The sequence below is a fragment of the Paecilomyces variotii genome (genome assembly GCF_004022145.1).
Source record: "Paecilomyces variotii strain CBS 101075 chromosome Unknown C8Q69scaffold_3, whole genome shotgun sequence".
Lineage (NCBI taxonomy): Eukaryota > Fungi > Ascomycota > Eurotiomycetes > Eurotiales > Thermoascaceae > Paecilomyces > Paecilomyces variotii.
Window position 1 is genome coordinate 341,421 of NW_021167142.1, and position 13,411 is coordinate 354,831.

General features: G+C 49.4%; 5 protein-coding genes across 5 annotated transcripts; 2 read left to right on the top strand and 3 right to left on the bottom strand.

Annotated features, from left to right (window-relative positions):
* Positions 1-822: 822 nt before the first annotated feature.
* On the top strand, positions 823-3,717 carry C8Q69DRAFT_485659 (DNA ligase; the record flags this gene model as incomplete). The annotated part of the gene is made up of 4 exons (XM_028631844.1): positions 823-890; positions 992-2,825; positions 2,878-3,108; positions 3,172-3,717. The coding sequence occupies 4 exons, from the start codon at positions 823-825 to the stop codon at positions 3,715-3,717; spliced, it is 2,679 nt and encodes an 892-aa protein (XP_028486290.1).
* A 558-nt stretch (positions 3,718-4,275) lies between these two features.
* C8Q69DRAFT_460629 (mRNA capping enzyme, guanylyltransferase subunit) lies at positions 4,276-6,340 on the bottom strand. The gene has a single exon (XM_028630185.1). It carries the CDS (start codon positions 5,891-5,893, stop codon positions 4,664-4,666), a length of 1,230 nt encoding a protein of 409 aa, XP_028486291.1. The 5' UTR covers positions 5,894-6,340; the 3' UTR covers positions 4,276-4,663.
* On the bottom strand, positions 6,339-8,397 carry C8Q69DRAFT_460633 (putative SAGA complex component). Its single transcript, XM_028630186.1, has 4 exons — positions 8,037-8,397; positions 7,776-7,916; positions 7,034-7,678; positions 6,339-6,965 (listed from the first exon to the last, which is right to left on the bottom strand). Exons 1-4 carry the CDS (start codon positions 8,062-8,064, stop codon positions 6,553-6,555), a joined length of 1,227 nt encoding a protein of 408 aa, XP_028486292.1. The 5' UTR covers positions 8,065-8,397; the 3' UTR covers positions 6,339-6,552.
* On the bottom strand, positions 8,372-10,855 carry C8Q69DRAFT_200414 (putative beta-ketoacyl synthase). Its single transcript, XM_028626070.1, has 8 exons — positions 10,447-10,855; positions 9,946-10,112; positions 9,769-9,876; positions 9,643-9,714; positions 9,488-9,574; positions 9,165-9,431; positions 8,740-9,108; positions 8,372-8,653 (listed from the first exon to the last, which is right to left on the bottom strand). Exons 1-8 carry the CDS (start codon positions 10,496-10,498, stop codon positions 8,489-8,491), a joined length of 1,287 nt encoding a protein of 428 aa, XP_028486293.1. The 5' UTR covers positions 10,499-10,855; the 3' UTR covers positions 8,372-8,488.
* On the top strand, positions 10,810-13,036 carry C8Q69DRAFT_200649 (arginase family protein). The gene is made up of 3 exons (XM_028626071.1): positions 10,810-11,371; positions 11,453-11,579; positions 11,698-13,036. Exons 1-3 carry the CDS (start codon positions 11,231-11,233, stop codon positions 12,705-12,707), a joined length of 1,278 nt encoding a protein of 425 aa, XP_028486294.1. The 5' UTR covers positions 10,810-11,230; the 3' UTR covers positions 12,708-13,036.
* The last annotated feature ends 375 nt before the right edge of the window (positions 13,037-13,411 follow it).

Below are 13,411 nucleotides of genomic sequence, written 5' to 3' on the forward strand. Positions count from 1 at the left end.
CCTGGATCGTAAAATAGGTGCTAGATCTCGATGTCCTCCCACCTTAGGGTTTAAGTAATCAAGATATTCTTCCCATTAACTAAATTTTTAGTTTACTCACCGTACGTGAGTTCGGTATTCGACGTAAAGAATATAGGACAATGAAAATTAACCATCTCATTGAATCCCATAGGTCAAAGAAGACAGTCCGCATTGGGGGAATGCGCTGATAGTGGCGGAGGCAGCTCTCGGGCAGTGCTCAGGCTCTTTATACGTCTTAGGACATAAATAGGCGATAGATTTCGGTAGCTCCTAGTAGTCAAGCGATCAAGATTTATTCTCCCGATTTCCTAGGTTTTGACGAACGCGGGGAGATGCCTGAAATCACGGTCACGTGGTCAATTAAGCGGCGCGCGCGTCACGTCGCGTCTGGATAGCTCCGATCAGACAGGATTGCTGCCTCAGCTATAGTGCCTTTCTGAGATAGGAGCCTATTTTTTCTGGGGGTTATAATATCTTCTTTGACTCCTTTGATGTTTATTGATCCTTCTCTATGTGCTAGTCGATCTTGCTTGTTCGAGGCTAAGCTCTATGCGCGGTCTCCGTATCACTCCGCTGAGCACGCCTCGATTCAGACCAGGAATTGCGTATCAATTTCGGGGAAAACCAATCTCTACTTCTATTGGAGCTTTATCATCGAGAATTCCGAGAATCTGTTCTCTTGTCGCTATCGAGAACTGCGCTCCGCATACCAGCACCAGTGCAATTGAAGCTCGCCGACACTTTACTATCAAAGCAACAGGAGACGCGCTTCTGCCGTCATTTAGATCTCCCGTCTTAAAAATGGCGGATAGGAAAGGTGGAAAGCAAGCAACACTGGGGTATGTCAGAGATTCACAATCGACGATCGGGTGCGTTCCGGTTGGCTGCAAAAGCACAGTCATTGAAACGATGCGACATTGTCTCTACGTCGGGCGATAGTTTTGCTAATTCAATTGTGTTATCTGCACAGGAAGTTCTTTGGCTCCAGTGCAGCTTCGAAGGATGCGCCTAAGAGACAGACTACGCTGTCATTTTCAAATAATAGAAAGAAAGAAAAGGACGGAGCTCCCCAAGATGCTGAAGAGGCAGTCGCTACGGAGACTAAGGTCGATGAGAATGCGACGAATGGAACCAATGATGTGAAAATGGAAGATGAGATTGCGCCCGTGGATGCTGTTTCTTCATCCCCAGAGAAGGGCGTCAAGAGAGAAAAGAGCGCCGACGAAGAGAGCGAAGAATCAGATATTCAACCTGCGACTAAGCGCCGGAGAAAGAGCCCAGAAGGTCGCCGAAGAAATGGACGGAAGTCTTCACCAGCTGCTGAAAAGGCCGCCACGTCTCCAAAGAGGACTGTCAAAGCCACTACCACTGAGAAGGCTGTTGAAAAGGCCTCAGGCGAGGTGACCCCAGTGGAAGAAAGAGAAGAGATATCAGAGGTAGAGCAGGGCGAAGAACAATCCGTAAGTGAAGAAGAGGAGGAAGAGAAGCCAGAGCTGAAAAAGAAAGAGATCGAAAAGGTCCAGGCTACCTTGAAGAGCACTGGAAATGACCCCTATCCCGATTGGAAGCCAGGTGAACCCGTTCCTTACGCCGCTCTTTGTACAACTTTCTCTCTCATTGAAATGACTACGAAGCGTCTGATTATTTTAGCGCACTGTTCGCTGTTCTTGCGACAAGTGCTGCGACTTACCCCCAATGACCTGCTTCCCACTGTGCAGCTTATGATCAATAAGCTCGCAGCGGACTACGCCGGTATTGAGCTGGGAATCGGAGAATCGTTGATCATGAAAGCCATCGGCGAAAGTACCGGAAGAAGTCTAAAAGTTATCAAGGCAGATCAACATGAGATCGGAGATCTTGGACTGGTAGCTGCAAAAAGCAGATCGAACCAGCCTACCATGTTCAAACCGAAGCCGCTCACTGTGAGAGGCGTACACGAAGGCCTCCTTGCTATTGCCAAGGTACAAGGCCATGGTGCCCAGGACAAGAAGATATCTGGTATCAAGAAGCTCTTGTCGGCAGCTGATGCTGCTACCGCTGGAAAGGGCAGTGCTGGTATTGACATCACGAAGAACAAGGGCGGACCCAGCGAGGCAAAGTATATTGTTAGATTCCTCGAAGGAAAGCTACGATTGGGCTTGGCTGAGAGGACCGTTCTCGTGGCTCTTGCCCAGGCGGTGGTCGCCCACGAAGCGGCTCTCAAAGGAGAGAAGCCCCCGAGTGCCGAGAAACTGGCCGAAGGAGAAGCTGTTCTGAAGACTGTTTACAGTGAGCTTCCTTCCTACGAGGTCATTATCCCTGCCATGCTCGAGCACGGGATCTTCAAGCTTCCCGAAGTTTGCAAACTGCAGCCAGGCGTTCCCCTCAAGCCTATGCTTGCTAAGCCGACGAAGTCTATCACTGAAGTTCTGGATCGTTTCGAAGGCAAGGACTTTACTTGCGAGTACAAGTACGATGGAGAGAGAGCACAGATCCACTATGTCTCCGGCGATAGTATTCATGAGTATCCCGGCGCAACGACTTCTTTGAAGAAGGATGGGAAAGGGCTGTGTGCAATCTTCTCTCGAAACTCAGAGGATCTATCAAAGAAATATCCAGACATCCTGGAGAAGTTGGAGTCCTGGATCAAGCCGGGGACGAAAAGTTTTGTCGTTGACTGCGAGACTGTTGCTTGGGATATGGTCAACAAAAAGGTCCTGCCCTTCCAACAGCTGATGACAAGGAAGCGGAAAGACGTCAAGGCGGAGGATGTGAAGGTCAAGGTCTGCGTGTTTGCGTTCGATCTGCTGTTTTTGAATGGAGAGGTTAGTCTACCTAGAGTGATTGAGAGAAATGACTGTCGCTGATTGATTACAGCCAACGGTCAAGAAAACGCTGCGCGAGCGTCGTGCCCTTTTGCACGATACCTTCCAGCCTGTCGAAGGCGAGTTTGCTTTCGCTCAGTATGGGAACACAAATGAACTCGAGGAGATCCAAAGCCTTCTGGACGAAAGCGTAAAGGCCTCGTGCGAAGGACTGATGGTGAAGATGCTGGATACTGATGAGAGTGGCTACGAGCCTAGCAAGCGGAGTCGAAACTGGCTAAAGGTACTTTATTCCATTCAAAACCAACACACAGACTCTAGTAAGCTCACTAACATCTTCCAACAGGTCAAGAAAGACTACCTTGCTGGAATCGGTGATTCCCTGGACCTGGTGGTTCTGGGCGCCTACTTTGGCCGTGGTAAACGAACCTCTGTATACGGTGCCTTCCTTCTCGCAGCCTACAACCCAAATACACAAAATTACGAAACAATCTGCAACATCGGTACGGGCTTTTCGGAAGCTCTCCTCGAAGAGCTCCATAAGGAACTCTCCCCACTCGTCATCGACCGACCAAAGCCATTCTACTCCCACTCTAACGTCCCCAAGGACCAGCCAGACGTGTGGTTCGAACCTCGACTCGTGTGGGAGGTCAAGGCCGCCGACCTAACTCTTAGTCCAAGGTACAAGGCCGCAGCAGACGAAGTCATGGGAACAACCGGCGGCGGCAAGGGTATCTCACTCCGGTTCCCGCGATATATCAAGGCCCGTGACGACAAGAAACCCGAGCAGGCAACTACCACGAGGGCCGTCGCAGAGATGTACCAAAAGCAGGAGAGCGTGGCGAAAGAGAACGCTGGAAAGGGCGGTGTTGATGATGATTTCGAGTACTAGCCTAACATGCAGTCAGCACGTCCGTATTTGTCCTCATCTAGTTGTTCATGATATCCAAGGTCTCCATTGTCATGCCTTTTTTTTTTTTTTCCTCGCGGTTTCATGCTTGATTCCATGTATTCTATCACTGATAACATATCATCGAATGATGATTGTGTAGTGTATGTATGCCTTTTTTAAGAAGAATGAGATTCGATTAACGAGTGAACTAGTTATTCATGATAATATCTCTCTCGCAGTTTATGGTATTACCATGATCAAATTGTAGACAATCAGCGAGAGCTCATCCACATTATTAACAGTGCTCGTATTGTGTGCTATTACTATTACTATAATTACTACTAGGTTAGACAGGATATACAATCAGAATATCTTCCTGATTATATGTAGAACCAGATGGTTTATTTTGGGAAAAAAAAAAGGAATTCCACACAGAGGTATGCGAACAGATAATCTACAGATACCAAAAAGGACATTCAAATTAGATTCCAATTCTGTAAAAAAAAAAAAAAAAAAAAAAAAAAAAAAAAAAAAAAATATTAGAACTGAATTGAATTTCAACGCAGTATTCCGCCACCGATCCGATGTTTTTATTGCCCGCCTACCCTGTTATCCTCGTGCACCATAGAAAAATCAAAATGATAAAAAGAAAAGGGAGGAAGGGATGGATATATGCGGTTCTGGATTCCTTGAGTACCATAAATGGAGAAAAGAGGACGAAGTCAATGATATAAAAAAAAAATGATGAATATAATGAGGATCCTATCCATGAACGCCGGGCACCTTGCATTTGCGAATTGGCAATTCGAGAAATGAGTTTACACATGGTATTGAGTTGTTTGGGGGAAAAATTGGGGGGCTCGGTATAGGAGTCGAGAGAGAGGGAAGGGATCTGTGAGACCAAAAAAAAAAAAAAAAAGAAACTGTCTTCTGATCTTCTCTTCTCTCATTCCTCGAATTTCCTCTTCACTCCGTTCCCATTCACGTGTACTCTTCGTCTCCGTTCTTCTTCCTCTGCTGCAGCTTGTGCCTGTCTTCGTTTCCATGCAGCTTTGATAGCCGGCGCAGCACGGATGAGGTCGTCTTCCGTGACCCGGTCTCGGATACTCTCGAGCACCTTCTCAACAGTAGAGATGTGATTCGCATCTTTCTTATCGTCGCGGAAGCGGAGGAATCTCCAGCGTCCTTGCTCGTCTTGGTAACACTCGACGATTGTGTCGTCTAGCGGTTTCTGAAGGGACTTGAGATTCTCCCATTCTTCCGACGTGAGGTACATCTCGCCGAAGAGGCGATAATCGCCTTGGTTGTAGAGAACAAAGAGGTGGAAGATAGGCATGGCATCGTAATCCGGATAGGGTTCATGGATACCCTCCGCTTCATCGTCCGTATCGGGTTCAAGGAGGGGAAACTCGAGGCGCATGCGGAAATCGATACTGTTCTCATTCGGCGGCTTCCATTTGAGAATGTGCTCGTCCGTACCAATCTTGTACGGCGTCGAACGACAGGTGAAAATAAGACCATCATTGCCATGGATCCTCTTCACCTTGGGGATAATCTCTCGGAACATCATCTCGATCCCGTAGCTGAACTGGGTTGATTTGTCCTCCACGGCAAAAACCCGATGCTGCTTCTCCTCCGGGTATTTCTTGAACATCGCATTATACGGCTTCAACACTTTCTCCTTGAAATACGCCAGTCGTTTATCCAGCGTCCGATGCATCAAGCTCTGTCCGTCCAAGACCATGCAGTCGAAGACGAGATACTTCAACTGCGTCGTGCCATCCTCGTACGTATCTTTCACCAACTCCCCATCCACCAGCGTATCCACATGGAACGATCGAAACGTGTCGTCGTCAGGCAATGGGAAATGAAGACCAGGCACATATCGGTAGTCATTCTTGCGATCGATCAGATAATGAATTTCCGGCGCGTCCGAGTCCGGGTCCCCGCGCGCAAAGTACATGAGACAACGGATGCCATCCGTCTTTTCGCACACGTAGTAATCCTCCTTCTGAAGTTCCAGGATATGCTTGGATGAGAAACTGACCGGTTGCGCACCGGGGAAGCTGAGATTGTTGCGTCCCAAGAGTTGCGCAACCTCTCGTCTGAACTGGTCCGCGAGGTGCGGATCTGCTTTGATGCCGATGGAATCGATATCCGGGAGAGAGTCGGGCATTTTGGAAACCGTTCCGCGACCTGTTAGAAGGAGGATCCCGTAGGAGGAAGTTCTGTTCAGCTGGTCAAACCGCTGATGGCGGAACTCATCGAAGTGCACGAGGGTATGGAATCACTGTCTCCAGGCGCAACTTCGCGACGATGACGCCAGGCTCGGATCGCGACACGGTGGTGAAAATGAACGGCAAGGGCAAGGCGACCAAGATGCCCCTGGTCAGAGAAGATGCTGGTTCAAAGACGCGCTGAGGCAAACAATCGTCATGCAATTGAATATCCGCGCTCAACGAAGTCGGGAGCTTCAATGTCGCCGCCTGAGGCAAACGCAGGCATTATTATATGGCCCGTGCGCCGAGGTTCAGCCGGCATGCTTGAAATAGCCGAGTTGCGAGTATATATACACAAGTCACACAAGTCTCAGTATAATTAATGTATATCAAAGAGATAGTATATGATTTTCCAAGCTAATATATCCTTCAAACTAAACTAAATCAATTTGCAACACTAAATCGGGTATCATATCGTTACAGTCTGCTCTGCCCTTACATGCTCCGTATACACGCCGCCGAACCGTAACTCCCACATAGCAAAAAAAGGCTATAGTATCACGTAAACCCGAGCCAGAAAGCAGAAACCAGGGAGAAAACATGGCAAACGAGGCGATCAGGCCACAGCGACCGCCGTCTTCTTAGGATGATTTTGTACGGAACGGTTTTGGTTCCCCTGCGGAAGAGTCTTCCTGGAATCCGCAGGGAGCTCAGATGTACTCGTCGCAACGGGAGATGTCAGATCTGGCTCATCTGTAGTCTGGAAAAGACCAAGACCCGTCTGGCCACCGGTGTCTCCGGTACCAAAGAGGCCACCGCCTGTGGAACCACCTAGGACATGCGAAAGCATCTCCTTGATCCGGACGTACTGGTATTTCTTCTTCGTAGGGATCAGAGGATGGGTGACGAGGGGCTGTGGATGTGATCGAGCAATTGCAGCCATGACTGACTCCTTCTCCTCATCAGAGTCTACAGGTCCATTATTATCCAGGTCATCTTGCAACGGCGCATTCGCATCGATTGCAGCCTCTGTCAACATAATCAGCACCAGCACCAACACAACACAGACAAAACCACCAACGGAGGATAATACTTACTCTGCTGACGAGCCTGATTCTTCTTCTGATACGCCTGCAACAACATATCATACGGCAGAGAGCGTCCCGGAACAGCACGCTTCGCACCCATCGAATGACTCTTACACGTCAACGACCTAGCACATTGAGCGCCATTAGGCAGCGTAACACCACACTGCTTCTCAACATCCACCGGCCCCTTAGGCTTCGGCATCTTGGGCTTCGGCTCATCCTTCTTCTTCTTTTTCTTCGGCTCTTTATCCTTCTCATCCTCGGCATCCGCCTTGCGCTTCTTGCCCTTCTTCGTTCCGTCATCCGCCATACCCTTAACAGCGCTCTTCTTAGCGCTCTTCTGGCCCTTCATCGCATCCTCCCCTTCTTTCTCATCATCTTTCTCATCCCCATCCTTATTATCAGCGGCTTTGGCGCGATTCGCTGCATCGCGCGCCTCTTTCTTCTTGCGTGCCTTCTCCTGCTTCGCTTTCAGACAACTCCGGATATGTTCCGCAGCAGTGTGTTTCAGAACGGGTCTCTTGCAATGTTTGCATATCACCGTCTCGAGTTGGTCATCTCTCGGCTTCCCCGTCGGGAAGGCAGCCATGGTCTTTTCATCCATTTCAGGTAGAATGGGCGATGAACCAGGAGAGTCGGGGATATCTTTACCATCTGGAATCAACTACTGCATCAGCACACCACGAAACATCATCCATCCACCACTCCCGACTCCCAAAAAAGGGAAGGCAGTAAGAGATCAAACTCATACCCTTCTCCGGCTTCTTCCCCTTCGCAGTCTTCGCCGACGACGACTTCTTCAACTTGATCTTTCCCGGCTTCATATCCTTTTCGGAGAACTTATACCCGGACGCATCCACCAAGCTTCCAGAGCTCGACGCGACGGAAGAAGCTAATCAAAACCACATCAGTTTTCCTCGTCCGCAAGCCAGTATATTATTTTTTTGGAGTGAGGGGACGTGGTAGACTCGTAATCAGTCTCTCTCAATGTGCCTGTTTCGCCACGACGTACCTCTCCCTGTCGTTCCGTTTGTAGTCATAACTGCAGAAATGACTGTAAATTATATTCCAGAGGCCTTGAGCAATAACAACAAAAAAAAAAGAAAGACAAAACCCGGGAGACCTGGCGATGGCGCTATATCTCCCTTCCGTCTGGGGTTGACGTTCGATGTCGTCCGTTTCCCTATCAGCCCGTGTGGGGGCGACCGCGTCACGTGATCAGGCGCGAACTGGTCAACGAGGATGGAATGATCGATGGGTTATATTGAGGAGTTGTTTTTGATATCGAAGGAGGATTGTGCTTGTATACATACATGATTATATTGTAGGACTCGTTTCATAGACTGACTATCAGGTATAATTATTACCAAATCCTGACGTTCGATGAATTGAATGAATATGGATTACTTAAGCTAATGCATAACTTAACTATCGATCTTGTAGTTATTGTAGAGTACATTAATGTTACATTCGATACCTGGCAAAGCAGAGCGTGCTATTCGTTCCTCCGAATCCAAAACTGTTGGTAAGCGCAACATCGATAGTTCGCTCCTGGGCAGCTCCCGGCGCATAGTTGCAGTCAAACTCCTCCGTTCGGTTTTCCAGGTTGATTGTTGGGGGCATTACGTTCTGAGAAAGGGTTGAAAAATGAAGTTAGTAATTAAAAATTAATTGTTCAATGCGCATAGTTTTCAGGCTGGGGAGTAAGTACGAACCTCGTGAATGGCGAGAACAGAAAATACGGCCTCGATAGCCCCTGCACCTCCGAGTAAATGTCCGATAGCACCTTTTGTGCTGCTGACGTTGATCTCGGAAGGTTTTCGTTTTCCTCCTGGACCAAGTAGGAGTCTCTTGATAGCTGCGTTCTCGGCGGCATCTCCGATCTTCGTAGAGGTAGCGTGCGCGTTGACATAGTCCACATCGGAAGGCGATAGTTTCGCACTCCTCAGGGCCTTTTTCATGGCCGTGAAAGCGCCCTCGCCGTCTTCCTTCGGGGCCGTTATGTGGTGTGCATCTCCGGAGCAGCCATACCCAGTTAATTCAGCGTAGATATGGGCTCCTCGAGCTTTAGCATGTTCCAGTTCCTTGATCACCTTTTTAGCTTGGAAGTACCGCAACCAAGAGGAAGAAGAGGACATACCTCCAAGACCATAACAGCTGCTCCTTCACCTACGACGAATCCCTGACGATCCGCGTCAAAAGGTCTTGAAGCCTTTTCAGGTGAATCATTAAACCCCGTCGTCAGACTCCTGGCTCTGGCAAAGCCTCCCAGTGCCAGTGGATGAATGCACGATTCAGCACCACCGGCAATCATGACATCAGCATCGCCGCAAGCAATGAAACGGGACGCATCGCCCACAGAATGCGCTCCAGTCGTACAAGCAGTGGTCACGGAATGGTTAGGGCCCTATCCATGTCAGTCGCGATGGCCTCGATTGCGTGGACGGAAAAGGGAAGACGGACCATGAAGCCATATCTCATCGATATGTGACCAGCACCCAGGTTGATCAGCAACTTTGGGACAAATAAGGGAGACACTTTCTTGTATCCCTGCGTATCAAGTTATCAGCCATTACTGGCTTTCTGCATCGGGGAGTACTTTTTTCTTTCACACTTACACCCTTGTCATATGATAGTATCGTATCATAAATCTCGTCAAAGTTTCCTATACCTGAACCAAGACAGACACCCTAGTCTCAATTAGCATCTGAGCGAACAGAGTCGGTGAAGGTCGATCGATCTACCGTATCTTCCTTCTGCTGCAGCGAGGTTGGCATCCAGGCGGCATCTTCGAGGGCTTCCTCGGTAGCGGCCATGGCATATTGCGCGAACCGGGCCATTTTCCGCTCCTCCTAGAGTTAATAGCGGTGATCAGTCCGAGCGTTAGGGTGTCTTGTGTTCATGGTCTATCCATTACTCACCTCTCTGCTCAACCACTCGGAAGCGGTCCATCCTCCATCCTTCCTGGAGCCCTGCGGCACAGCGGCGGCGATCTGACATGGTATCTCCGCGAAGCGCGGATGTCTGTCTTTGACGTTGACGATGCCACAATGGCCGTCGAGTAGGCGTTTCCACGTGCGACGGATTCCTAGAATGGATTGATTGACCAAGTCAGATATTCGTCACAAAAAAGGCTAGTTGCATGTTCCTAATATTTTTTTTTTTTTGTAATTCTTTTCTTTATTTTCATTTTCCCGTCTACCTCCTGCTCAGCTCTGGTATAGCTTCCCAAATAGGCAGTCCATTGGAGAAACAAAAAGAAAGAAAAAAAGCTGTTAGGTCAGCCGGGCCCATCCTGGCGTAAAAGCCGTGTGGAGACAGGATGAAAAGCCTCGGGATGGGGACTCATATACAGGAAATCACACCAGAACAGGACGAAGAACGCTCGAAAAAGAAGGAGAAGACGATGGCAAATGACTTACCCACGCCCAGAGGCGTCACCGCACCGAGACCCGTCACGACGACTCGACGCATGGCATCCTGCTTTATGCGAGAATGTCCATTAAGTCAGTTGGATAGTTAGCTACTGACTAGAGGAGAAGAATAACTAATAAGAATAGTTAATAATGAGAACAAGAATAATAATATGAAGAATAGTGAAGAATCGAGGAACAGGTAGATAGATAGAATAGATAGAATAGATGAATAGACAGCTTGACCAGAAGGGAAAGTCTGCACGATGTTCCAACTTCGGCCTTCTCGGCGTTCGTCCCGAAGCCCTCTCTCAACGTACTTATGCGTGCTTCTAGACGAATAATATGGATCAAAAAGAAACGGAAGGGTACAGAAAAAAAAAGGGCCTCTTTTCCACACGACTGGACACGCTAAGACTAGCTTGACGGTTTTCCATTCCCTCCCCAGCGATTCGGCAGCTTTCTCGACTTTATCTAACCCAAGGTAGCTTTTTCTGATTCTCCTCCCCCTCTCCTCGGAGCTCTCCAAGCTCTAATCAAATCAATCAATCAATCAAATCCAACTACTGTCCTCCCCGAGGCCAGATTCCAGCGGGGCTGGAGGCTTGTGTCGCTTTAGGAAGTTCCAAGCAGAGAAAGCAAGAAGTTATTATTATTTTATTTCCAGCTGCTCATAGCTAAAACTACTACTACCATGCGCTCCACCCGCCGTTATATAGGCGTCTCTCGTCCGCCGTGATTTATTGTTAACTCTTGGAATAATTGAACTCAACACATCAGACATATATCCAATATGCCTGGCTGGAAGACCGCCCTCGTGGGCTTTCTGGCTCTGGCTGGCCCCGCCTTCTCTCACTCCCACCACGATAACGACGAGACTGAGACTGTTCCCGAAGATCGACGCGCCGAGCTGCTTCACAAATGGGAGCAGGAGGTAAGCTTCTCTCTCTCTCTCTCAATTCATCCATTCTCTCATCTCAATCAGACAGTCAACTCATGATAATAAATCACGCAGTGGCCCTTCTCCGGTGTTGCCAGCTTCGCTCACATGAAGCCCGTCAAGTGCTTGATAGAGCCGGATGAACGCTACGATATCGCTATTATCGGAGCTCCGTTTGATACGGCCGTCAGCTACAGACCTGGTATGTGACGACGGACGGGAGGAGGGGGATTTATTTATTTAAAAAAAAACCCATCAACCAGAAAATCATTATTCTTCAAGATGTCATACTGACTTGAACTTTCCCCTCCCCAATTCAGGCGCCCGCTTCGGTCCCCGCGCCATCCGCGCAGCCAGCGCTCGTCAAATGCCCGGAACGAGCTACAATGCTCGCGCTGGTATCAATCCCTATCTCTCCTGGGCTACGCTGAAGGACTGCGGCGATATTCCCGTGACGCCATTCGACAACGGCCTCGCTGAGCGTCAGATGTACGAAGCCTTCCTCGAACTGGGCAGTCGTCCCGCCCTCACGCCAGCCGACTCCAAGTACGGCACCAAGGGCATCTCGGCCGGTAAGCCCAAGCTTCTGACGCTGGGCGGAGACCACAGCATTGCTCTACCGGCCCTGCGCGCCCTGTACCAGATCTACCAGAAACCCATCACGGTGCTGCATTTCGACGCCCATCTCGATACATGGAACCCCGTCCGCTACGCTTCGTACTGGCTCTCGGACCAATCGCGCTTCAACCATGGTAGTTTCTTCCACATCGCCAGCACCGAGGGTTTGATTTCCAACACTACCTCCGCTCACGGCGGCATCCGGACGCGTCTCACCGGCGCCGATGATAGCGACTACACCAACCCTGGGCCTGAGCAGGGCTTCATGCGCGTCCACGCCGACGATATCGATGACCTGGGCCCGGCCGGTGTGGCTAAGAAGCTCGTTGACCGTATCGGTCTCGACCCCGAGCAGCCTGTCTACCTCTCCGTGGACATCGACGTGCTCGACCCCGGCACCGCCCCTGGCACAGGCACTCCCGAACCCGGCGGCTGGACCACGCGTGAATTCATCCGCATCCTGCGCGGCATCGAGAAGCTCAACATCGTCGGCGCCGATATCGTCGAAGTCAGCCCTAGCTACGATAACATGGGCGAGACCACCGCTCTCGCTGCGGCCCAGGTTGCCTTCGAGATCATCACCACCATGGTCAAGGCTGGTGTGGGTGAAGATCTCGGTGGATGGTACGGCAACAAGGACAGCGATGTCGAGGTCGAAACGGAATCGAAGAAGCAGCAGAAGACGGAATCTTCCTCCAAGGATGAGCTCTAAATGAGCCATTTGCAGACCTCTCTGTGTCTGCATGGTTTCGTCTTTTTCTTTTCTTTCTTCTCCTTTCCATCTTTTGCATCTTGTTTTGATTTCCTTTTTTCGGTGCTCGGAATGAGTGAGAAGTGTGTACCATAGCATAGTACAGGATAGCATAGCATGAGTGCATGACCCCCTCTAGCGAATGAATGAAACGATCATATCTCACTGAAACTTCCCACCATCTGGTCGTATCCGTCATAGGACTAGGTTAGGACTGCTCAGGACTTGGTTCTTTTCTATAAACTTCGGAATATCCGTAATACGCGAATATCATATCATACTCCACCAGCTTGCAGTTGCTATCCACTTCATGGCAACGAGCAACATGAAACGAATTATCGGCAAGCATGCCTAGTTGGTCTAATGTAAAAGACGGCCACAGGTTTCGGGAATATTCTTCATTCAATTCAATCAGCTGTACTGAAACGCTCTGTTGACATTGCAGGGTTCTGGTCCGTTCACAAAACCCCAAGAGGAAAGAGAAAGGGAGACAAAGGAGAAAAGAGAAAAATTTGTGTATCCTTCTTTTTGCTGGCCCCTGCTCGTACCGCTCGTTTGCTTTGCCGCGAAGCAGTCATCTGTGACTCTTGCGGCAAACTGGCTAGTTGGCCTGTAGATTCAACCGAGGCGAGACGAGGGAAGGGACCAAGTAAACTTGTCTGGGC